This window comes from Kogia breviceps, chromosome X (assembly GCF_026419965.1).
Source record: "Kogia breviceps isolate mKogBre1 chromosome X, mKogBre1 haplotype 1, whole genome shotgun sequence".
Taxonomy (NCBI): Eukaryota; Metazoa; Chordata; class Mammalia; order Artiodactyla; family Physeteridae; genus Kogia; species Kogia breviceps.
In genome coordinates this window covers 118,603,256-118,629,122 of record NC_081330.1, presented here as the reverse complement: position 1 = coordinate 118,629,122, position 25,867 = coordinate 118,603,256, and the positions used below count along the sequence as shown (strand labels likewise).

At 42.3% G+C, this 25,867-nt stretch overlaps 1 protein-coding gene across 17 annotated transcripts in view; it reads right to left on the bottom strand.

Moving 5' to 3' along the window:
* SH3KBP1 (SH3 domain containing kinase binding protein 1) overlaps window positions 1-25,867 on the bottom strand; it is a 341,435-nt gene that overhangs the window by 146,164 nt on the left and 169,404 nt on the right. For 7 of the 17 annotated variants that reach the window (XM_067023819.1, XM_059050824.2, XM_067023821.1 and 4 more), the window contains 2 exons: window positions 22,790-22,893; window positions 10,010-10,139 (listed from right to left, as the gene is read on the bottom strand). In XM_067023819.1, the coding sequence (XP_066879920.1) occupies window positions 10,010-10,139; window positions 22,790-22,893 (234 nt within the window). Of the gene's footprint in view, window positions 1-1,698; window positions 1,774-9,363; window positions 9,424-10,009; window positions 10,140-22,789; window positions 22,894-25,867 lie in introns of all 17 variants that reach the window. The other 10 variants (XM_059050821.2, XM_067023820.1, XM_059050823.2 and 7 more) reach the window with 2 other exon arrangements.

Sequence of the window (25,867 nt, the reverse complement as noted above, 5' to 3'; positions counted from 1 at the left end):
AAAGAGAAGAATTTGAAGCATTCTTTTATCACACCTCATTAGCTAGAAACACAATATTTTCAAGCACTGCCATCCTGATTTCACTGAGCTTCTGGTTTTAGGGATTTGCCACCTTCCGGGCTCATCTTAATAATATCATATTAATCACTGTGAGAAATATTCTTTATGTTACGCAGGGAAAGGTTGCACGGTCATTCAACCACACAAGCATGGGCTGGGAAGGAAACACATGGCAGATTTTTCTTCCGGATATTCTGGTAGCTTGCTTCTATCACTTTTAAGTACTATGAAATTAAATGTCTGAATATCTGGGTTGACGAAATAACTCAAAATCGAGTTCCTTCCCTTCGGAGGAAAAGAAAGGTAGCTTTTCATTTTTGGTGCTGTATCTTTTAGCCACTGGTGCTCGTAACACACACTATTATGTAAACTATCCCCGTGTCATGCTCGGAATGCCAGGTGACACTCGAGGGCAGTGCAACCCAAAGTGAGGTCTGTGGACTGGAGCCAAGATCATGAAGGGCTCGTTCCTGGTACGCAGAGAGACAAGCACAGAAAGTGTCTGTGTTTGGAAATGCTTATAGCAGTGTGCGCTGGTGCTACTTCCGGACGTGCGGCCTACAGACGCATCTGGGTGAACAGGGCACAGACCAACATCGGTCTGTCTGCTCCTGCTGGGAGGGACGGGTGGTGCAGCGCATGTGCAGTGAAGGCAAGCCAGTAGTACCCGATGTCTGTCTGCAGGGGAATGGAAATAAAAATACACTTCACTGCAGACAGTTTGAGAAGTGTGGCTCCGGTGTTCACGCGTGAACCTTCTCTCTCATCACTGTGTGTACGTCTCTATGTACACATATGTGTACATGCACACTAAGGTGGATGCTTTTCCTTCGCAGTGAAAAAAGAACAAAGCTTCCTCAAGTTTGCTTTGGCCACTCATATAACTGGCCAAATTAAACAAAACTCATTGCCAATAATTTCCTTAATATTCCAGCCCGTGAGCCATTTTTGTTTATTTTCAAGTTTACACTCACACGTGTAGTGCTTAGTGTATGGCAGGACTGTTCTACGAACTTCACGAGATTCATTCATTAACCTCATTCATCTCCTTCTCCTCAACTTTTGGCATCTTTCTTTCACAGCACAAAAGGCTACACACTGGTCGTGCCCAAAGAAGTCTGCCGTGTGGTGATTGGCTGAATGAGCAAAGCAAAATACCATTTCTGGCACGGACTTTTCTTACCAAAATCTTACTTCTTTGAACCCCGCAATGAGGAAATGACTTATTGGTTTCCAATGACCCACTCAGTAAAAGCAATAACCACGAGAGGTTGACATCTCCACAGGAAGCCATCTTACACCACCCCAGAGGCGCAGAGATACTGGTACAAACACATATGCCATGACCAATGTTACTGATCCCTTCTCTGCACGCATGGTTCATGCACGCATGTCACACACATGACAGAGGCACAAAGCAAACAAGACAGCGCCAGGGGCTGGCGATGGGAATGCTCCCGCAGCACACACCAAGGAGACGGCACTTATCTCAGGCAAATAAGTCCATGTCCTTGGATCAGAAATTCACACAGACACTTGGCAGAAGCATGAGCAGCTCAGCAAAGTGCAGCTGCATCAAAAAACACAAGAACCCAGATCTTATCTTTACAATTGCCTCCTGCTGTTAAGGTCACTCACTGTAATAGCGTCTGTGGCCCTCCGTCTTTCCCGGTGCAGCTCGGTACAGAATTGTCCCTTCAAAGGTAGTCTTTCCTGACAGTGAATGAGACAAGAGAAGGGGAGAGAAAAACAAGAGAGAGGGAAGGGGAGCAAATGATGGCAAAAGAAGGAAGAGGGAGAGTCTTTAACTGAACTTGTCTTCAATGAATCCACTGCAAGAGCTTCATCCACAAAATTAATTAGAAACCATTAAGCAGAATTTAAGAATGTTACAGAATGAGCCCAAAGTCCCCATGCACCCATGATGGCAATGAGCACCGGAATTAGGGCTCACCTCTGCAAATGCCTGGCGTGTGGATTATGCCCAATTTAAACCTGGAAGCCACTTCAACATTATACCTCAAGAGTAGGAAAACCTCAGCCAGAGGAAATCCAATCAATCAGATTCCTTAGTTAACTCATTCTTCTCTTTGGAGAGTGTGACTCGAACATAATATAGATTTTGGTCCATTATCCTTTATCTTCTACCCCTAGAGCCCAGTACGATACAAACTGATATTCATGACCCCAAGAGTCTAACCAAGGCACAAAATCCCTTTTAAAAGATTTTTCATTCTTAGTATCTTGAAGCAAGAAAATGTACAAGTATTCTAGAGGGGGGTTTTCACCAATGAGGTTTGAAACCAATCGTGGCTTCCATGTCAATGCAAGGAGTTTTCTGCTTAGCACCAAAGACACCAGAAAACCCTATTTCCTGAAACATCTTAATTGAGGTTTTGCCATATCAGTCATGAGACTGTACTTAAGCATGAGGACATAGGGCTCACCCAGTGTCAAATGCAAATTATCTTCTTTTTTGTTGTTACAAGTAGAGGTTATCAATAGCATAAGACTGGACACATGGCTAAAGCCCAAATCTCTCTGGAACCATGAGTAAGTACATAGACTACACACACTCTGCCCCACTTTGAGGGTACACACACACACACACACACACACACACACACACACACACACACCCTACAGAGAGTACCATCAGCAGGTAAAATGGTTTGATAAAGACAAGCTCAATTAATATATGCATTACTCTAAGTTATGCAGGAAGTAGGTCCTATTATGGCTGTGAGCTAAATATCAAACTGGAGGCCAGTTACATAGCTCCCTCATAATAAGTCTGAGGGATGAAAAGGTAGGCTACATTTACAGAGAGACAGAGAGTGGAACTGAGTGAGAGACAGCAACTTGTCTCACTTTTTAGAAACATTCTTCAGGAAAATGGGAAATTCCATTAGGGACCATCGTGTCAACTTCTAGGCCATGTCACCCCTAATAACATGAAAGGGATTGTAAACGATCAGATCAACAAATTAAATGGAATCAGGTATTGCCAATTTCTGTGTCCTACAGACATGGTGGTACACCACTGCTTTGAAATCTGCCCTTCTTGACAGATGTGCTCTGTCCAATTAAAGCAAAAACTCAGATATTCAAATCACTGGCTACATAAGGATAATCCAAAGAAACAAGTGTTTCACATGTTCTCCTTAGACTTGTAGCCCTTGAGGACTTTGACGACAAAGTGGAGCAAGTAACAGTGGCTAGTTTTTATTTGGGTGAATTTTTATTCTGCCTAACTTCCATCACTAAGGTAACATTACTCCCAAGGACTACAGCTGTTTTGTGAGCCAGGCCCCCCCAGAACTGAATGGCAGCCGTCCTTTTCGTGTCAAAAAAAAGTAAGAAAAAGAAATCAGTATTTCAATAAAGTTCCTCCAAGTACAAGAGAACCTCCCTTTCTTCTTCCCCAGGACCAAGTCTGAGAATCACTGAGGTAGACATGGCCCTGCTGTCTCTGAATGGCCAAGCATTTCTGCAAAATACCCACCCCCCGCCCCGTCCACTGGCAGCAAGAGGACTGGAAATGGAGCCTGGGCTGGGGGTGAGGACACACACGTTCCATCTAGAGAACAAAAGAGATGGGCAATTGGAAAGTCCATGAATATGAGTGCTGTTTATTTGGTGGGGGGGAGGAATATTCTACTGTCACTATTAAATATTAGCACTTGAAGGCAGCAAACACTGTAAAAGGGAAGCATTTTAAAATTTCAACACAAAATCATACGCTTACGCTAGCATCTAATTTTGCCTGAAACTCTATTTCATCAATTTGCTAATTGCTCGTCACTGCCAACAGAACCTCATACACAAAACAAATAACATTTAATATTAAAAAGTGTAGAGACACTAAAGCGTGAGAGGGTGCCAGCCTGGCTTTAGCTCTTACAGGCAAGGGGCACAAGCAATCCATTTCTTACAGCTAATGAAATAAAATATTTCTGTATCATGGGAGTGGTTTGCCCTAAGTTTTAAAAGGCCATCTACATCTTTGCCTTCGCTTGACAAGTCACTAAAGTATCTGAACCTAAAATTCAAACATAAGGAATTAGGAAAATAAGAAAGTCAATTCAAACTTAAATATCATGGTTATTAATGGTTATAGAAAGAAAATGCAAACTTTCTCCCTCTGGAAACTATGGGAAATAGCTTAAAATGTTTCTGTAGCTAAACGATGTTTTTCTTTAAAAAAAAAAACAGGAATACTTTTCCGTTTTACAAGAATTATTTTATAATCTAAGAAATTAAATAATATCAAAAAGATGTTAGAAAGAGGAAAGTCACATTTATATCTTAAATGTGAAGCAAAGTATGTATGAAATTGAAACTGGACAGTAGTCATATCTGGATTTCTTTGCCTCTGCATCCAAATAAATCTTATAGATCAAGATATTTTCTGATTATAATTTAATGCAATGATATCAATATAATTTGTAATTAGTTCCATTTCACATCATTTCGTCAGCACTCGCATGTGCAAAATTGTAACTGAAAAGGTAATTAATTCATCATAATCTGTGACCATAAGAAATAAGTTAAACTGTACTCAGATTTGAAATTTGTCAGATGCTCCGTGAAAGGGTAATCTGCAAGCCGTAATGGGAGCAATACCAAAGTATGTGCGAATTATATGCAGGAAGGCCTGCATGTAATGGTGGCTTCATGACTCAGAAGCGAGGCCACAACCAGGACTTCATCTCACTGGGCTTTAGTGTTCTCATCTGACACTAGGCTAGATGAGCTCTCAATTCCTTTCCATCCCTAACATAAGATCCTGCCCGCACAATTATTGCAAACCCTTGGATGTTCTGTTTTTTAAAAACCTAATTTACTCAACATTTTTTTTCACTATTGATCTGTTACATGGCAGCCCATTTCACTCTCTTTTTAAAAAAATTCCCTGTTTTGGTACCATTTTGCAAGCCCTAATGAGTGCATAGATCTGGGTCATAATCATCAGGGGCTGCTAATATTCAAAAAGAAAGATAGCCAGATATTATGAGCCTCCAGATAGACTATCCATCACCACCTATGAAGCAGTTCTGTGCCCCCACCCCAAAAAATCTCTCTCTCAAACCTGAATTTAATCAAGGCCCGAGATCCAATTATCAATTTATAGGAATATAGAGTACACGACACAGTAGAGATGAAATCAGCAAAAGGCAGGCTGTGGGAAACTAATGGACAAAGGACCTCAGTTTCTTCAGCAAAAAGTAGCAACGAAAAAAGGCGACATGGAAGAAGAATCTAGAGATTCAAAGAGAGTTGAGACATATCAACCAATCACAGGGTATGTACCTTCTTTGGGTGCAGATTCAAACTAACAAATTGTATTAAAAAATAGAAGACTATTAGGGGAAAGTGAACACTGACCATATAGGTAATTACTTTGAGGAACTGCAATTATTATTATTATTATTATTATTATTATTATAATTCGGAGTGATAACAGTATTTAAAATACCCTTTTATTGACACATATTGAAATACTTATGGATGAAATGATGTGATATCTGGGGTTTGCTTCAAAATAATATAGGGGAGGATTGCGTAGTGGTATAATTACAATGAATTGGCCACAGGTTGCTAACTGCTGAAGCTGGGTAACAGGTACACAAGGGTTCATCATACTATTCTCTCGATTTGTGTAAGTTAGAAAATTTCTATAATAAAAAGTTGACAAAAATCTTTTTGAAAAAGCACCTTTATAGAGTTCCATAAATGCTATGAAAGGTAAAGATGCTTCCAAATTTAAATATACAGCAAAAAGTTTCTGCCACTACCTGACAATGAATTTTCTTGCTTGAGATAAAATGTTTAAATCAACATATCAACCAACACAACTGCTGTAACTCTTTCCTTGATAGATTAGATTACCCTGAACAAAGATGTGAAGTTTAGAGATTTTCATAACCAACTACCATATATAAAAATACATCAGGGTAAAAGGAAAGCAAGTTCAAGCAATTTATATCTTTCATTCAAAGCTAAAAATGCCTCCGCAGAATAAGAAGGATTCAGCAAGCATTTACTGAACACCTACCATGTGACAAGCTGTCGTGGCACACTTCCTTATAAATAAAATGCAATGTTTCTTCAATTGCATTCATCCATTGGTTAACAAAACTCAACTGAATTAACTATCCTCAAAAACCTTCTGGAAGTAGCAATGTGAAGACTACAAATATCAAAGAAGTGTGTGCACATACAGGGGTAGGTGTGTGTGTGTATAACAAAGAGATGTATAAGGATACATTGTACACAAAGTTTTCTTCATATGTACCAGGATACAGATTTTATCTGTCTTAAAAAAAACCTCCCCCAGTGTCTACTAGCATTTAAATTGAGAGGATTTTTATATGATGTCACTAGGATCTCTAAAAATTACCAAAATGGTGCAAACATTAGGAGTTTGACTTACTGTCAGATCCATGTATTTTTAAAATATAAATTTATTTATTTAATTTATTTATTTTTGGCTGCATCGGGTCTTTGTTGCTGCACGTGGGCATTCTCTAGTTGCAGCGAGCAGGGGCTACTCTTTGCTGTGGTGTGCGGGCTTCTCATTGCAGTGGCTTCTCTTGTTGTGGAGCACGGGTTCTAGGCACATGGGCTTCAGTAGTTGTGGCATGTGGGCTCTGTAGTTGTGGCTCGCAGGCACTAGAGTGCAGGCTCAGTAGTTGTGGCGCACGGGCTTAGTTTCTCCACGGCATGTGGGATCAGGGCTCGAACCTGTGTTCCCTTCATTGGCAGGCGAATTCTTAACCACTGCACCACCAGGGAAGCCCCAGAGCCATGTATTAATTAAGCAGTCTCTGTGAAAACTGTAATTTATGAAGGGTATTAAGTGGGCTGGTCTAACAAAGACCTTTATTAACTACTGTTCGGCTCATACCAGAGTAAAAACCTAGATATCTTTTGTGCATTAACTACATCTGTCTTTCTCAGTTCTATGATAAAAGTAAATACACATTTACTGTAGTTATACTAGATGTTATCCCTGGGGGAAACTGCATGAAGGGTTCATGGGACCGCCCTGTACAGTGTTTTTGGTTTTTTTTTTTGGTTTGGTTTGGTTTTTTGGCAACTTTCTGTGACCTTATAATTATTTCAAAACAAAAACATGTTTCTTTTGTAAAGAAAAGTACACTGAAACTACTAACACCATTCTCTGGGGATAGGGAACGAGCAGATTCACTCTAAAACCAAAAGTTCCACCTAGACAAATCTTACCAGTATACATAATTTCTGCATGTGATCTGATCTAATTATATATATTTTACCATCAGAGTGTAAACAGTTACTGAACAGCCTGTGAGAACACTGAGAGATGGTATTTCTCTCTCTTTCAGGGGATTATTTCAATTTAGCAAGCCCTAGGGACATTATAATTACATCTGCTTTCCTATGAAGCCTTTTGTGACCACTACTGTCCCTACATCCCCAGGGGACTGGCCCCTCTCTGCCTGTGTATCCCACTTTTCCTCAGATACTCGGCTAGCAGAGCACGTGTGGCACTTTCCTGAACTGTCGCTGATTTGTGCACCCCCTTTCCACAGTGCAAGCTGACTGAAGACAGGGACCCTTATCTGATTTGTCTCTGTAACTCTTCAGTGCCTAGTACAGCATCTTAGTAACAACAGGGGCCAAGTAAAAGCTGAATGAATGAAGAATAGAAGAAAAGAAGGAAAGCAGGAAGGATGGATGGATATGGACAGACAGATAGAAAGATCAATTGATGGGCCCTTTTCTCTTTAATTGCACATACAGGAAGATTAGAAAAGCCATGTACTTATTTCACAAGCATCCATCCTTGTTAGGAGAACATGCCTCTCCAGAGACCTCAAAAACCCCCTTGACAAGGGACAGTTCCTGTGGTAACTAAACATGGCCGCCGGAATTATTAGGATCTCCTAGTTCTGAAATGGCAGGTTTTAATGGAATGAGCGCTGGGGACAGCAGTCTCCATGAGAGAATCAGCCCCTTCAGAGCATGTGACAGAAGGCTAAGTGATTGGGAAGACCATTCCACTCCACCTCCTAACCTCCTGCCCCGGGAATTCCAGCATTGTGTGCTTTGAGCTAAGGGGTCAAGCAGGGTCAAATGTCCACATTATTGACTTGGAGTAAGAGGAGACAGTTTGTTTCAACAGTTCCAAAAATACAAGAGGCATGACTTCTCTGAGCTCCAGCTCTGAAAGCATACCTAACATGGCAGGATATCAAGAGGTCAAGGTTCTCCCAAAAATGTGGTCCAATACCCCTCCAGATCTCCTTTTCTGCCTGAGTACAGGAATCCCAAAGTAGTTTCCAAAGGCAGAGACAATGCTTCAGTGAGCACAGTACTAATTGGTGTGTAAGTAGCCTCAACTTACTAACTGGCTGTGGCCCAAGAATTCATCATGATTAACAATGAAAGTGACCACTTAATAGAGGGTCTTCTATAGGTGAGGTGGTTTATATACATTATTGCTATTGGAACTCATAACACACTTCCACAGAAATAATGGTGAAATGACCCGATCTGGTCCTCCCTCCAAGAAAGCCCATTTAATCCACAATATCCCTAAGATATAGTATTCTTATTATAGGACCAATTACCAGGTACAATACTATTCCAGTGTATGAAAGGAGACACTATGGCAGTTAGAATTCTAATGTGCAATTTGGAAGCCATAGAAGTCCCACTATCATGGGGTCAAGGACACTTTCTGCCCTCCTGGCCATACTCATTTGTTGGTCCATGTTAGCAGAGAACCTCCTTGCCCCAAACCACAGAAGGCAGCAGGAGCTTCAAGATGCTTCCTGTGCCCCCAAATCACCTCCTGTCTTTCCTATCATAGACCCCAGGATGGAATGAGGTTCAGGGATGGGGAGCTCCAGACTTTGGAAGCTACTGAGCCAATCGGCCAGAGCCACTGAAACACCAAGTGAAGGAGGTGGCCTGAGCACGACTCTAGAAATGGCTTTACCTCCAAATTGGGGATCTGCCCAATCATGCTACTGGTTAAATAAAAGAGACACAACTAAATTGAAAATACCACTCAAGTCAGATTTTTCCAAATGGAAAAGAAAGCTGTTTAAGACTTATTTTGACAGGACTGAGCTGTCTTCTTCTTGTTAGAAAGGAAAGTCTGCAGCCCCAGGTAGTGGCGAACCGCTAAGACACAGTCGAGCCTCTACAACATTCACACCCATGACCTTGGCTCAAGACGGCACAAGAGATACACAGACGCCCACGTAGGAAGTTGGGTTAGCGACTGGGAGAACAAAGTTTCCCGGTCCTGACCTTTTGCTCCGTGAGCTGGAAAAGGCAGCAGAGAAGCTGGAGGGAGGAGAGCTTCAGGCCCTGGAGAGAGAAAGACCTGGAGTTCATTCTCACCATCACAGACACACACGCATGCTCACCCGAGGTGGGGCTGGGCCCTCAGCTGGCTTGGCAGACTTTCAAGGGAACTGGCACACACGCGTCCTGAACATTGCCCTTCTCCCCACCAATGATTTGTGTGTGGGGTGTGTGTGTGTGTGTGTGTGTGTGTGCCATTTTCTCCAAGTTCCTCAAGAGATGCTGAGAAATATTAACAATCTCATTTGGTTCATTTTAAAAATAATTATCAACTTGCAGTGAGTGACATTTTAGAAGTATACGGAGGCACAGCAACATGGGCCATCCATGGGGGACTATGAAGGCCGACAGTCACCTATCCAGAGATGTTCACAGTGTGCATCTGCGCAGGGGTAAAGGTATGCACGTCACACCTTTACAATGATAAACCTACGAAACCATGGTGGGTTAAGGCAGCATAACCAAGAAAATATTCATGAGCTTCTGTCACAATCGCTTAGCACAGGCAGTGGAACCAAGGGGAGGCTGGAGTGGCACCTGCGGGTGCCCCCACCCCTGTCCTGCATGGTGGGAGGGCTTCCTTCCTTACTTGACTTGGAGAGCTGCTCATCCTGGGAAATGCCGAGGTCGTCTGACTCCCCTGACAACTCCTTGATGAAGTTGGAAGGAAACATTCCAGTCTTTCCATTGAGAACACCTTCCCACCAACCTTCTTCTACCTGCACAGATGTGGACAGAAGAACAGAGGCAGGGTTCAAGTTAGACGTGGTACTCGCCAGTTTTCTCTCCTATCTGTACAGTGCCGAGTGCAAGCAGAACCCAAAGCTTACAGGTTAACAGGGAATGAGAAAGCAGACTTCACAGGGTCTCGAGATTCAGACTCAGGAAGGGGGGTTTAACCTAGGGACCATAAACCCAAGTGGAAAAGAATTAACACTTCATTTCCACTAACATCCAACTGAAATTTGGCATTTCCTTTGATTAGGAATATACGTAACATACCAGAGTAACAGAAGGACCTGTGACGTGACACCAACCAAATCGTATTTTCATGTCACATCATAGATACTGTGGGTATTTCAAGATATCATTTGCACTCATTGCTACTTTTTTTTTTGGGGGGGGGTGGTATGCGGGCCTCTCACTGCTATGGTCTCTCCCGTTGCGGAGCACAGGCTCCGGACGCGCAGGCTCAGCGGCCATGGCTCACGGGCCCAGCTGCTCCGCGGCACGTGGGATCTTCCCGGACCGGGGCATGAACCCGTGTCCCCTGCATCAGCAGGTGGACTCTCAACCACTGGGCCACCAGGGAAGCCCCTCATTGCTACTTTGAAGTGGTGGTAGTTATCACACCTGCTGGGAGACCTTGTTATTTAATGTATTAATAAGGAATTATTTATTATTTATAATAAAGAAGTACACATAGATTAGTATACCAAAATTTGCTTTTAAAATAGCTTGATAGTTACTTTAATATAAATGCTTCCTTTTTTAACCTTATGTGTTTTATTTTATGCATATAAAACCATTATTTAAAAACTGAGAATAGCTTTCCCAGACTACCAAACCTAACTTGATAGCCTAACAAAAAGTTAAGAATCTGTGGAATAAAAACTCAATCAGAAGGTAGAAGGACTCCCTGCAGCTTTCTTGAAGGTTCTAGATTACCCTGAGATGAGCTGATATGGGATGAAGGGAGGTAGGGAGGGCAGCCAGACTGCAGTCATCTGGGTGCGGGAGTTGAAGGCTGGATCTGGGGAGGGGTGAGAACGAACAAGGCAGGTGCGGATTTGAGAATCTGTGAGGGATAAGCTGGTCTTCAGCAACCAATAAGCTGAGATGAGGGAAGTGTAAAAAAAAGAAGTCATCCCCAAATTTTGTGATGGAGCCACTAACAGAATAGCAGAAGTCAGAATAGTGAACTGGCTTCTCAGAGGAAAATAACAGGGCATTTTGAGAACAAGGAAGCACTTAGTTACCAGTATGGTGTAGTATAATAGAAAGAAACCTAGAAACTTTTTGGAATTTTTTTGGGCCATGTACATGTATTACTTCTTCAAATCAATAAACACAATTTAAAAGCTTAAATAATTAAAACAAAAAACAAAAAGAAAATTAGAGTCAAAAGCCCAGTTCAAATCGTATCTTGTGACTCTTCGAATGTCCTACTAACTGAACCCTGGCTTTCCTATCTGTACAGTGGGATAATTAGCACACTTGATCAGTGTTAGAAATAGATGTATTATGATTCTACACTAGGGGCTAGGGACATAGGACTGTACAGGACATATCCTTTTTTTTTTTTTCTTTTTTTGCGGTACGTGGGCCTCTCACTGTTGTGGCCTCTCCCATTGTGGAGCACAGGCTCCGGACGTGTAGGCGCAGCGGCCACGGCTCCTGGGCCCAGCTGCTCCGCGGCATGTGGGATCTTCCCGGACCGGGGCACGAACCCGCGTCCCCTGCATCGGCAGGTGGACTCTCAACCACTGAGCCACCAGGGAAGCCCAGGACATATCCTTGTTTTTCCCCCTCAAGAAGTTGACAGTCTACCAAGGTAGAAAGGACACATGGTTTAAAGATGGTGGAGGGTGGGCATGACCAAAACCTAGCAATGTAAGGTAAACAGAAAAGAAAACACCATGACTTAGCACAAACCAAATGTGTTACACAAAGTTGAGCTCACCGAGATCTGGGATGCTAAAGGAAGGCTTGGAGAAAAAAAGGAATCAAAGTTAAGGTTGGCCTTGAAGAGCAGAAATGCCACATATAAGTAGGGGAGGGTGTGTGAGAGAGATATTCAAGAGGTGCTGACACAGCTTCAGAATGGAGACAACCAGAATGGCATTTTAGAGCACGATTTAGGGAGCTCATGGGATACAGACTCACAGAGTGGCCATTATTATCTGTGTGATCACAGAATCTTCGGGAAAGAATCCAGACAACGGCACCCATGCATGACTATCCTTATTCAATACCGAATCATGGCATTTCACAACGTTTCCGTTGAAATCACTCCATGTGTCTATGTCAACTCAACTGTTATGTATTATCCTTTCAAGGAGCTTTTTATGGGATTAGAATGGTTAGGAAGATTCACCATAAGCCTGAATATAAATAGTCACAGGATTTGTAGCATGGGGTCCTTTGTACTTGTCCTGAATAAGGAACCATAAAATGACCTTCTTTCTCCCAGAAATCACCAGGCAGGAGGGAAAGACCAAGGGCATGGACCATAAATGAGCAATCCCTGGCGTCATCCCCGACAGCGCAGGGCAGCTGGGCCGATTCCATTTGATTCAGTTTGACAGTATCTAAAACGCTCCTGTTCCCAGTAATAAGTGGCTCCAGCCCAAGATCCCCGAAGGAAGTGCTCCTGATGTGTGGGATCGGCAGGCTGCCTGCTGGGAAAACAGGGGTGTCTTCACCTCCCCACGTCCCCACATGCCTGCATCCCTGTCACAGAACAGTCTGAGAGGAATGGCCAACAGGGAACTGGCAGACGTCTATCATTAGCCTCACGGCGCGCAGAGGAGCAGACTATCAAACCACTGCTCATCGCCTGGGGGGTACACTTCCCATTACAGGCACCACGGAGCGGGCGGGCGTCTGTCCCCAGTAGCAGAGAGAGCTGTTCGGTGCTATTTCTTCCTAAAGACTGCTGCTCTGGTTGCAAGATTCAGGCCGGTGGTATGAGACGAATGATCCCCAGCCCCACACTATCCCTCTTCAGCGAAATCCTAGTTCAACTTCCTGCATAAAGATGATGACACTGAAGCCCATAGTGATGATTACATTCACTCATGAATGGATGGATGGATGAATGAATGCATGGCAGGGAAATCAATTGGGGGAAATCCTCCATGGGGGCCTATGAAGCCCTGATTCCCCCACAAAAGGAATTTTCCTTCCTGTGAGGGGCAAAAGGGACCAGCAGACCCTGACTATATCGCACACTGTTCTTAGTTAGGTAACACCACACTCAGGTCTCTGTGACCCTCCCGATTCCACCAATATTTAATGAGCCCCTATTGTGCACTTCCCTAGGACTTCGGGACAGATTCACTGGTGAACAAAACAGATAAAGACCCCATCGTTGAAAAGCTTCTACAACAAGAGTGGAACATACAGAGTCTGCACACCACCTGCTTAGAAATCAAGTTGCTTATGTTTATGTTTCTATATTTAAAGAGAGAAATGCATCCCTTTGTAATAAAGTGAGGATTATGGATGTTACCAAGGGCTTACGATTTCTTTCCCAAGGAAAGCATTAAAAGGGGGCAGACACCTACCTTCTCCCCACTAACACATACTCATTCATCAACAGGCTTCTGCAGGCCTTGGCTCTAGGTTGAGAACAAACCGCTGTGTTCCTCGGAGAGCAACCCAGCCAGCTCTGGAGCCCATGGCTGTGTTCCAGGAGAGAACCCCACCTTCAGCCCAGAGCTGGGAGCAGGGCAGCTTTACATGGTAATGTTTGAGAAAGAAAGATGCAGTCAAACCACTTAAACAGTTTGTGTGTGTGCCCTGCAATTCTTAAGTCTTCACAATCACCAGCCTCTAAGTGGTTCAGGGCCCAAGGAAGTAGTTTCTAGTTCTTAGCCCTGTTGCAAGTTGGGGAAGAGGCTGGGTGAATTTCAACATCTCCACCTCCACCCAATCTAACAAACGTTATCTACATCTGTAAGGCACTGAACAGGATGCCTGTGAATACAAAGATGACCTTGCTGTCTGGGGTTCCTAACTACCCAGGACACAGGCACACCTATTTCATTGCACTTCGCTTCACAGTGCCTCACAGATGTTGCTTTTTTTTAAACAAATGGAAGGTGTGTGGCAACCCTGCATCGAGCAAGTCTATCGACGCCACTTTCCCAACAGCATTTGCTCACTTCGTGTCTCTGTGTGACATTTTGGTAATTCTCAAATATTTCAAACTTTTTCATTATTATTATATTTGTTACGCTGATCTGTGATCAATGATCTTTGATGTTACTACAGTGACTTGAAAGCTCAGATGACAGTGAGCATTTTTTAGCAATTAAGTACTTTTAAATGAAGATACGTACATTATTTTAGACATAATGCTATTGCACACTTAATAGACTACAGGATAGTGTAAATATAGCTTTTATACGCGCTAGGAGACCAAAAACTTTGTGTGACTCACTTTATTGCAATATTTGCTACATTCCAGTGGTCTAGAACCCAACCCGCAACATCTCTGAGATATGCCTGTAGTTCCTACCTATCACTGTTGAAGTTTTACCTGTCAACTGTACCAAGAAGGGGAACAAGGTTCATCAAGTCTAAAGTCTACTTCAGGGTACAAGCAGCAAGACAGAAAAATCCGTTTAAGGGTTGCTATAGCTTTTTACATCCAATTGCCCTTTGTTACCCAAACCTCAGTCAGAAGCACACTGGAGAGGCGGGTGTGAGGGAGGAGGGAACATGGGGGAGGGAGAGGCACCCAGGCAAATGGAGTCAGCTTCATTGTTTCAAGAGCTGTTTTACCATTCTTTTCAAAAAGAACAAGGCACAAATCAAGCTCTAAGGAGGGGCCCACACCTCAACATTACTAAAATTTTCCTCAAAATTTATTCATACTTGGTAGGTTATACATTTCTGGGAATGTATCCATTTATTCTAGGTTGGCCAATTTGTTGGCATATAATTGTTCGTAATAGTCCCTTATGATCATCTATATTTCTGTGGTATCAGTTGTAACCTCTCCTCTTTCATTTCTGATTTATTTGTTTGAGTTCTCTCTCTCTTTTTTTCTGAGTGAGTCTAGCTAAAGAGTTGTCTGCTTTATTTATCTTTCCAAAACAACAGCTCTTGGTTTCACTGATCTTTTCTATTGTCTTAGTCTCTATTTCATTTATTTCTGCTGATCTTTGTTATTTCCTTCCTTCTACTAACTTTGGGCTTAGTTTATGCTTTTTCTGGTTCCTTGAAGGCATTATGCTAAGTGAAATAAGTCAGAGAGAGAAAGACAAATACTGTATGATCTCACTTATATGTGGAATCTTGAAAAAACCAAAAACGAACACATAAGACACGGACTCACAGATATAGGGAACAGATTGGTGGCTGGCAGAAGCAGGGGGTGGGGAAACTGAGCCAAATGGGTGAAGGGGGTCAAAACAAATTTCCAGTTATAAGATAAATAAATCCAGAGGATGTAATGTAAATAATTACCAGTACTATACTGCATATTTGAAAGTTGCTAGGAGAGTAGATCTTAAACATTTTCATCACAAGAAAAAAAACTGTAACTATGTGTGGTAATGGATGTTAACTGAACTCACTGTAGTGATCATTTTGCAATGTATACATATATCAAATCATTTTGTTGTACACCTAAAAGGAATACAATGTTATATGTTAATTATCTCTCAATTTCAAAAATGTATTCAGAAATAGTTAAATGAGAATTTCAATGCCAGTCCTTTTTCCTACCTGTGAGAGGTAGGGGACAGCATTTTGGAAAATTTTTTAGACCAGAAAAATATCAAGATAGATTTTTAAGGTTTTTTAAATTGAGATATAATTCATTTAAAGGTACAGGTCTTAATGGTACAAGTGTAACAGTTCTGACAAATGCATGTACTCGTGTAACTCACAGTTCTGCCAGCATACAGAGCCTTGCCATCATTCCAGACAATTTCCTTGTGTTCCTCCCCAGTCAATCTACCTCCAAGCAACCGATAATCTGATTTCTATCACCTATGACTGCTTTTGCCTTTTTAAGAACTTCATGTAAATTTGTTAAGACATAGTTTTTACCTTTGGAATATTGCTGGAAAAACTACAAATTGTTTTTAGAAAACATCCTTTTCTATTTGTGGAATTAGTGGGAAAAAAGTATTTTTGAGGGAACCACTTTCCTGAAGTCGTAAATACCTACATTATTTTCTATTTTTATTGCTTTAAACAACCCCTGCTGATCTGGGAACACGGAAAGCTAGTCATGCCAACTATAAACAAGTGTTATCTTGGTTCTAAATGCTTGAGCCAATATTTTCCCCCAATTCCTATGTCCTTCATTGTCTAATTACCTCTTCCAGGCAGGGCCAGAACATTCCATACACACAGGAAGTTGATTTTTATCCCCTCCCCTTATTCTTTTGAGAATAAGCCTATTCCATATGAGGGGGTCCCTCAAAAGAGAAATCTGTAGGGTCATCCAGAGGGAAATGACTTAAGAAAAAAAAAATATATATATATATATATATGATTTCTATTTAAGACTTAAGCAAACTCTGTCCAATGAGAGAGAGCAACATCCATGATTTTCCTGACAGTGGCAAGGGTTTCTGGTAGGGCTCTTACAGACATTCTTCAGCAATGCTTGAAAGTCCTGTCCTTCAATACAGCTAGGGGCTAGTCTACAGGTCCCCAGATTCCTAAATGACTCTAGGCTATCCTTACTATCATTCCAGCTTGAAAATATGAGCAAATAATAAATCAAGCCAGAAAGATAACCTTTCTGATGAATCAAGATCCTGAAGCTTTATCCTGTAACTATTCCCAGGTGAGTGAATTGTCTATGGGGACGCGTTCACCTTAGAACAGCCACACGTAAGGAAACTTTGAAGGGAGTGTTCCTTTAAAAGTTCAGTGTGCAGACGTAGAGAATGGACCTGAGGACACGGGGAGGGGGCGGGGGAAGGGAAAACTGGGACGAAGTGAGAGATAGCATTAACATATATACACGACCAAATGTAAAATAGATAGCTAGTGGGAAGCTGCCGCATAGCACAGGGAGATCAGCTCGGTGCTTTGTGACCACCTAGAGGGGTGGGACAGGGAGGGTGGGATGGAGACGCAAGAGGGAGGGGATATGGGGATATATGTATACGTATAGCTGATTCACTTTGTGACACAGCAGAAACTAACACAACATTGCAAAGCAATTATACTCCAATAAAGATGTTAAAAAACAAAAAAGTTCAGTGTGGGCAGCAGTGTTATTTTTCCCTCCACCCCATTTGATTGCATCTGCCAGCTCCTGCTTCCTGTACTCCACACCTGCTCCCAAAGCTTCACAGGTCATCCCCAACCTCAGAGCAAAGCTATACTAACGTCCTGCCCTCCTTCCTCGAGACTAGCCCAGCGCCTTACACAATACAACTGTGCTTGCTGAATGAATCCAAATACTCCTCACTTTCCACACGTCCAGTTGAAATGTCACCTATTCTAGGAAGCACCTTCTTCCTTCTCACTGAGTACCTCTGTTTTCAAATTCCTCTCTCATTTGTCAACACCATTATTTGCCACTCGAACAGTATCTCAGGTTATTAGTCACCTTCTTAGTTGAGTATATCTTACCCTCCCTGACTATACCAAGCATGTTTCAAAGCGGAGTTCTGTTCAATAAATCTTCGGATCTCTGTAAACACAGTTTCTCTCACCAAGTAAGCACTCAAATATTTGATAATTCCCATAGCTATGCCAATCTATTATAAATACATTTAAACTTGCAAAGATGTTACTTTTACGTGGTTGTCGCCGGTTTTGTATGCCAATGGTTCTAATCTAATCATCGTTGCTTCTAAACGTGGCTTCCCCCTCCTTAATATGAACGTTCTACCATCTCTGTGCATTAGGAAATCAGAGATGTACACCCCAAAGTTATTTGGAAAAATAACTGTAGAGCAGCCTGGGCTCTTTAGATTATCAAATTACAATTTAAAAAATCTTACATTAATGTTATCTTTTTTTGAAAAGGGATACAAACCCTTCTAAAGCAAAGGGTGCCTTAATGGGTAAGAATTTAGGTAAGTTTTGATCACCTATTAATTAACCAGCTTTTAAAGGAACCTGACTTCCCGTGGCCAAGCACAAAACAAAAAGGCCTCCTTTTGCACATAGAGTTCTTACACCAAAAATGAAATGAGGATAAATTGCCCATCCACACCCACAGAGGTTGTCTGATTGAGTTAAAGTTTTGAAGAATTTCGAGGGCCTCTTTAACTCCTGCTGAGAGAACCACATCTCTCTCCATGGCACAAGAAGTAAGATGCCTAAGTTTCTAGGAAATGCAAGTGACTTTTCTTTGCAAACAACAAGGCCAAGTTAAGCTCTAAGTCAGAAACTGAAGCCTTCAGTCTCTAGCCAGCCTGACTGGCGACCACTGGGAAATACCTCAAAAACTAACCACAAAGAACAAATAACAGCCAGAATCTCTGAACACCCCTTGGGCCACCACGAGGAGAGACTGGATGAGACCAAGCTCATCTAGCACAAGAGGAAATGCAGCGCCTTTCCCAGGCTCTAGATAACATAGATAGGAAAACAAAGAGGTTTCAAAGCACTTTAAAACAAAAACCAAACCCCCCCGAATAGGCCAGCAAGCCAGCATCAAAATTTCAGCGGCCCTCCAATGCCACTTCTCCTGGTAACCCTGTCCATGCGCCATCTCTGTTCTTATCATCAGAACTTCACCTGCATTGATCAATCCTCCCCACGCTGGACAAAAATGTCACAAGTGTGTATTTAAAATGATTTCCTTAAAAATGCCTATCGGGGATTGAGCCTGTTAGCTTTCCTTGTGGGTTGGCAGCCCAGTCTCAGTAAGTGCACAGTGACTTTTTTTTTCTCCCTGCAGACCAGCCAGGAGGCAGAAGTGTGGTGAGCGCTTCCTGAGCGCTCATTCCTGGACCGCCCCACACTCTCCATTTCTCCTCTAGCCACGCTGCAGAGACCCATCCAAGCTGAGCTGCTGACTTCTGCCAGAAGGGCTGTTCGCCCTACCCAGGGTCAGGGCCGTGTCCACCCAAACCTGTTTTCATCCATTGCTCTTCCTGCTAGCACACGATTTGGTTAAAGAGTACAAAATATGTAGGTTTGAAGAGAAAAAGCTAGTGGTGAGAAGGAATAGGATAATAATTTGAAGGTTTAAAAAAAACGGTGCCAAAATGGGTGTAGAAAAAGACAACTAAAAGAGATTAGGGGTGAGGGAGTGTAGAATTTAAGAATTATTATTAACCCTGATTGTTTCACTTCTGTTGCCCTCAATCCACTTTAAAGAAACCAGTGGGAATAGCAGAGGATGCATCATGGATGCAGAGAGGATAGAACTCAGACCAGCAAACCCATAGTTAAGGGAAATGCCCAGGCCCTACGAGGCTGTGTTGACAAATGGCAGACAAATATACATTTTTATATTTTAAGCTAAGATTACGTGTTAAGATATATGTATATCATTTTTTAGGAGTCTCTACTTCATTCAACTGTTCTAAAAAACTGGTCCATACATTCAAAATCTTCCTAGGAATTGTCTGTTGGGGTGGGAGGGAGTACGGGCATTTGTGTGTGTATAGCTTTGGAATACTGTAGAATTAATCCATTAATCAATCAATAAAAATATATATATACACCTATACAATACAATATGTTATATTTTTATTGACCAATAGATTGATTCTATAGTATTGCAAAGTTATTACTGTGGTCTTATCTCAACCTGCTCCTGTGATTTAAGGGTTTTTGTTTATTTGGGATTTTTGTTTATTTTGTTTTTAGTCTTCAGTGGAATTAGACAAGAGCTACTCAATGGCATTTATATAACACCCATTATAAGAGAAAAGGACAGATTTTATACTATACGTGACAATGGCCCAGGGTCTGCAATATGACAAGTAAATTTCAACAATAGGGAAATTAATTTTTGATGATATAATTTTAAAAATATGGATTAAAAGGTAAACCTTTATGTTTTGTTTTACACAAATAGCATAGGCTACACAGTTAATTTTTCTTTTTCCTGCTTGAAGCAAGCCGAGAATGAAGCCTAGCACAGAACTGGCAGGGATGGAAAGGAGGCGGGGACCGTAGATGGTGGTGAAGCTCTTCTTCCAGGCAAGGAGAAAAACAACCCTGCAATCATTCCTCTCCTTTAGCGACCCTCGTTCGGTTTCCCTGGAGCCAACAGGCAGTTGAGAATGGGCAATATTTCCCAGAAAGTTATTAATAATTTTCCTTACCTTAATTTGTACTTCTTAAAATATTATTACAGCATTAAAGGAAAAATCATCTTCTATGACAGAACCATTTTCAATTCTGGGTCCCTTTCCATTTTTGATCACATGCACAAAGATAGATTTTCGATGACTGTATCCTACTGTATGCAAATCTGTGGCTGATATATTCATTTATTTTGAAAAAAACCTTCATACTTCCATTTATTCATTTACTTATTCAATAAGCATTTATTAAAGTATATGTTAGGTTTCAGGCACTATTCCAGGTATTATGAATACAAAGATAGATAAAAACTAGATCCCTACTGTTGAAAAGCTCTCAGGTTAGTGGAATATAACATAATTACAACGCACAGTATTATAATAAATACAGATTTAAAGGCCTCTGCGTTTACCATCTTAGTGGCTTCACGATCTTCTAGCTGGATAATATAACTTAATTCACACAACTATTCCCTTTCTTGATGACTTTTCATTATCACAAGCATTGCTGCAATTACCATGTTTCACATATTTTTTTTCTGTTCACCATTTCCATGGATAAATTCCTAGGAGTAAGATTACTGAGTCAAAGGATATTAATTCAGATTTTTATAGCTATTGATGTGCTTGTTAAGTAGCTTCATACAAGGATCATAAAGATATACAAAATCACCAGTTCTTCTAAGCATTGCCAAGTCTTACCACTAAATCTGTTTGAGGATTTTCAAAAGGAGGTACCCATTATTGTCTTAATTTGATTAATTAATATCAGGGCAGAACATTTTCTCATGGTTAAGATTTTTATTTCCCCTTGTGGGATACGTGTTTACAGCAGATCTATCTATACTTTATCATTATTATAGTAGCTTTCTAAAATATTTTCATATGTTACATATATAATAACTTTTCATCTTAATTTATTGCAAATTTTTTTCTTGTTTGTTGTCCTCTTTGTTTAGCTAAACTTTCTTCAAATCATGCCAAAATTTTAACTCTCTTTTATTTTTAGTCACAACTGTTTATTTTTTCCTCTGGAATTTCTTCCGTGGTGTCAGTCTTAAGAACTGTGCCCTTCTACCATTGGCACAAATGTTCTACTCTGCTGTGCATTCATTTTTAACTCATTCAGCTTTCAACAAATGTCTCCTATGTGCCCTGCTTGGCACCAGGAATAAAAAAATGATGAATAAATGACATTCTAATACAAATTATCCAAAGCTGGGAAATAGGCAAACGGGGTTACTGCATGTCCTCCCAGTATCACGCTGGGAACCCCATTAATTGATTCTCTAGGAACAGGTATCTTTGCTTGACACACTATTTACTATTTATGAGACAGTTTACAACTCTGTTAGTGTAGATGTTAACCGGCAGAAAACCAAAAGCAAAACAAATGAGTCTTCTCAGATAACCATGAAAATAAACTTTGACCAGCAGAGATGCAAGAGATTCATGCCCTAGAAAAGATCACCTCAGAGGTTACAGTTTCACTGCCCTGCAGGACGCTATGTAGTTGTGCATCTAACTTAACAATCTTAATCAAGTTTTTTTCTCTTTCAGTCATTATAAATACTTTGTTCTTTCACCGTTCTCTTTGAGCCAGCCTTACCATCTTGCAGTTGCCCTCATTAGTGAGGTAAATAAAGCTTTGATGCATGCTCACTTCATGTTTATATGAGAGTCAAGAAATCTGGCTGCTAGCATCAGCCCTGCCACTTCTACCCACGTCATAGTTCACTTAACCCTTAACCTTCTCCTTGACTTCTGGCTTCCTTTTTCTTGGGGGGGGGGGGGATCGTGGGTTTCTGTAAGGTTGAATGGTATTCAAGAAACCAAAGCAATTGGAAAACTGTATTTCTATATACAGATACATGTGTTGAATCAGAATGAATGATCAGATGCTAAGTTCAAAGCCCAGGATCCCCCAGGCCTGAGGGAGTGGAGCCTGAAAAGCCTGTGCCAGTGTCTGGTGGGACACTCCACCAGCAGGGCTGGCTCCGAGCAGCCAGGACCACACAGGAACAAGGTTATGTAGTGCAGTGGAAAGAACAAGGGTCTCTAGCCAGGTGGACCTGGCTTCAACCCTCAGCCCTGCCTCTTTTAGGGTCTCTTGAGCCTCTTTCTTCTTCTACAAAATAAAATGGTTACGATGAGTCAATGGGCCCATGCGTAAAGAACCTTGTCACTCCTGTCACATACCAGGTCTTCAATAAATGCCACTTCTTTTTCCTTCCCTGCTGGGTGGCAGGCCTCTCTGGAGGAATTTCCTCTGGAAGAGACTCAACCAGGTGATGTCCAAGGTCTCTTGAGTTCTAACGCCCCCCACAGCAAGGCCAACCAGCCAGGGGTGGGTTCTGACAGCCCGTGCGAGGCCACCGCGCCCACCCACCTGGCACACGTACCTCTCCTACCACCTCTATGATGTCACCAACTTTCAGCTCAAGCTCATCATCGTTCTGGGGCAGGTAGCTGAACGCCACCTGGCACCGGCGCCTCCGTCGCTCGCCTGCATGGGAAAAGCAAAATATTCAGACACAGCTCTTGTCTCAAAATTAGATTTTAAAGAGAGGCGTCCTAGGCATGCAGGCAAATTAAGCTGACTTGTTTCAAATACGCTCTCTGGTACATGACTAGAGGCATGGCAGCTCTGGTCTCTGAGAGAGAGGCAGGAGAAAGCAGAGCAATGCTTGTTGGTCTTTTAAAAGCTGCTGGGTCAGAAAGGCATGGATATGAGAAACCGATCCGTTGGTGCAGAAGGCAAAACCCCACCCCTGAAGCGCTGGAGCACAGTGTTGCCTTAAACGATTTTCCATGGATAGGGCTTTGTATTTGCTGCTGGTGACTTTTAATGAAAGTTGATGTGATATGGTAGAGGAAAAAGAATGGTCTGCTTCTAATGCTAGCAGGGCAGAGGAAATTTTTCCCAAATGTGCAAAGGAAAAGATAAAGTATCCTGGCCTTTTTCTTACTAATCATCACCCTCTTAACATGCTGGAACTCAGGCTGATAAGCAAGGGCTGATTTACATTTCAGCCTCCTCTTGGCACCATTTCAAATGCCCCACAGGAGTTCAGCAAATCCACTTTTGTCCTCTTCCCTCTGTCCCAGGGGATCCATTAGCAGGATCGCTGGCTGCTTACACAGAACCAACCCAGGAACATCAAGATAAAAACCAGGGCCACACTTCACTTGAATGAAGGACCCTCAAGGTCACAGCATCTCACTCACCCAGTGTGGCCCAACAGGGAGGTCCTGGCTTAGAGCGGTTCAAGTACTGATACAACTGTCCACGCCACAGACATGCACTGTGGGGGGAAAGAACACGCATGTGGTGTGCGTGTGACGGGGCTCAGGGAGCGGCGGGGCAGAGGCAGACAGACGGCAGTGGAGGCCCAAACTGGGAAGAGGTGAATAAGAGAGAGGAACCGAGACCAGCGTTGCTCAGAAGTTTGTCACTCAAGGCTGACCACTTCACCTCATCCCTTCCTGCATCGCACGGCCTCGAAAACCAAAGGGATCAACGACTTCAAGGAAACACATTTAGAAATGCTTACATTATTTTTGGATACTGCCTACAGGGATTCTTTTCCTTTTCTAACCTTTCCCTGAGAAAGCAAGTCCCCGCAGGAGTGATCACAGGCCACACTGAGACCCCCATGCAGGGTGACATCATACAAAGGGGAAGGCCTTTGCTACATCTGACGTGCTCACTGATCAATATTTATCAAAAGCCAGTGGCCTAGTTCTCTCTGTTCCATTTTTTTTCTGCCTGAACCTCACTAAGGAAGAAAAGAGTTGAACAGAGGGAAGAGGGCAGAAGTTCAGAATCAATATCTCGTCTAATCACATCTTTGGCGATGACGTGAATACACTCTACCCCTTTGTGCAAAATCACGAGCCGGCTGGTCTCGATGAGAACAAATGCAGAGCTCTCAGGCCAGTTCCCAGGTGCTAACTGCACTGTCAGCGGGCAGAGTAGGGCAGCCCAAGGCTCTCCCAGGAACAGAGGGCTCACCCCAAATGGCCCTTTCCAGGCGGGAAGTCAGGAAGAACGGTCTCCAGGACAAGGAACTCCACTGCTATTCCCTGGCTTCCAACACAAAGGAAGGCAAATCAAGCCCTCTGTCATAAAGGATACAGATTTCTCATTCTAGCCAAGAAAGTCTAGATGACGAGGTGATCTCGGCACCTGTCTCCTACTCCCTGTGACTCCCCTGCCCTCGTATACACCTCTTAAGATGAAGTTGTATAAATCTTTAAGAGCTTTATTTGTTATATGTTACGTTCAAAACAAACTCTGCAGATACAATCTGAATACGAAACAAGTAAACATGACAAATGTCTGAAACTCGACACTCATAACCAGAGGTCACCAAAGTCCTGACCAAAGTGACTTAAAAATAACATCTAGAGACCTACTGTTGGCTGAATTCATAAAACTTAATAAAATGTAAGTTCGTATCTTCACAGAACCCTCTGTAAAAAGTAGCATCTAACCCAACACTACACAAAGGGTGAAGGAGAGGCAATATATTCTTCGAGAAAAGACTAACCCAGCAGAGTCAGGACCTAGAACAGAATAATATTTCTCTCGAACCAAATCTTTCCATCAGAATTCTATAACGCCCTGTCTGGAATCAGAAAGAACAGCACACTTACTAATCTCTCTCTGCCAGGCTAGTCAGTATTTCTTAACTACCTCTAAGGTTATTCAACTGGTGGCACAAAGACCTATAAAGCACACTGCCAACATACAACACCAAGAAAAGTGAGCCCGACAGGGAGGTATCCAGAGGTCACTGGTGGAAAAGGTCACCTGACACGACCCCAAGCAGAAACAATTATTCCCTCCAACACTGGGACAGTTTGTGATCTTTTCTAAAGCACCCCTGATACCCATCATCCTAACTTATCCTGCCAACCACATGAGTTAAAAAGAAAAGAGCCAGAATGAGCAAACATTTTACAAAGGACGCAAGTAGGGCTCCGTGACTTACCCGAGGTCACCAAGCTACTAAATGGCAGTATGTCCTTGGCCTGAGTTCAGAGCTCTCACTCCAATGCTGGATGAACCGATTTAGTTCACACCTCGTCCCAAGTTCTCTGCAATCTGTACTTAGCAGCTTCCCACAACACCACATAACACAGCCTTAGGGCTTCTCCACGGCTTTCACATTACAGATAACTCCCAAACTCCTGCACTGCTGCTTTCCAGTCCTCGATTTCTGCAAATTACTGTTTCAATCTTGTTTGCCAGTTCCACCCAATGTAAAACTCAGTTCGGGGGGAATATTTGATGTTAGGAGACACTGCATTTCAGTGGCTTCTGTCCATCTTAAATTTAAGGGAATTTAAGGATGTCATTTGCCATTTTTTCCTTTTTTGGTATTTCACTGATGTTTACTAGTTGGTCTTGACCTTCCTTGAAGAGGTATGTAGACAACAATGTCATCTCCTTTCAATAGCTGGTATAAACTGGA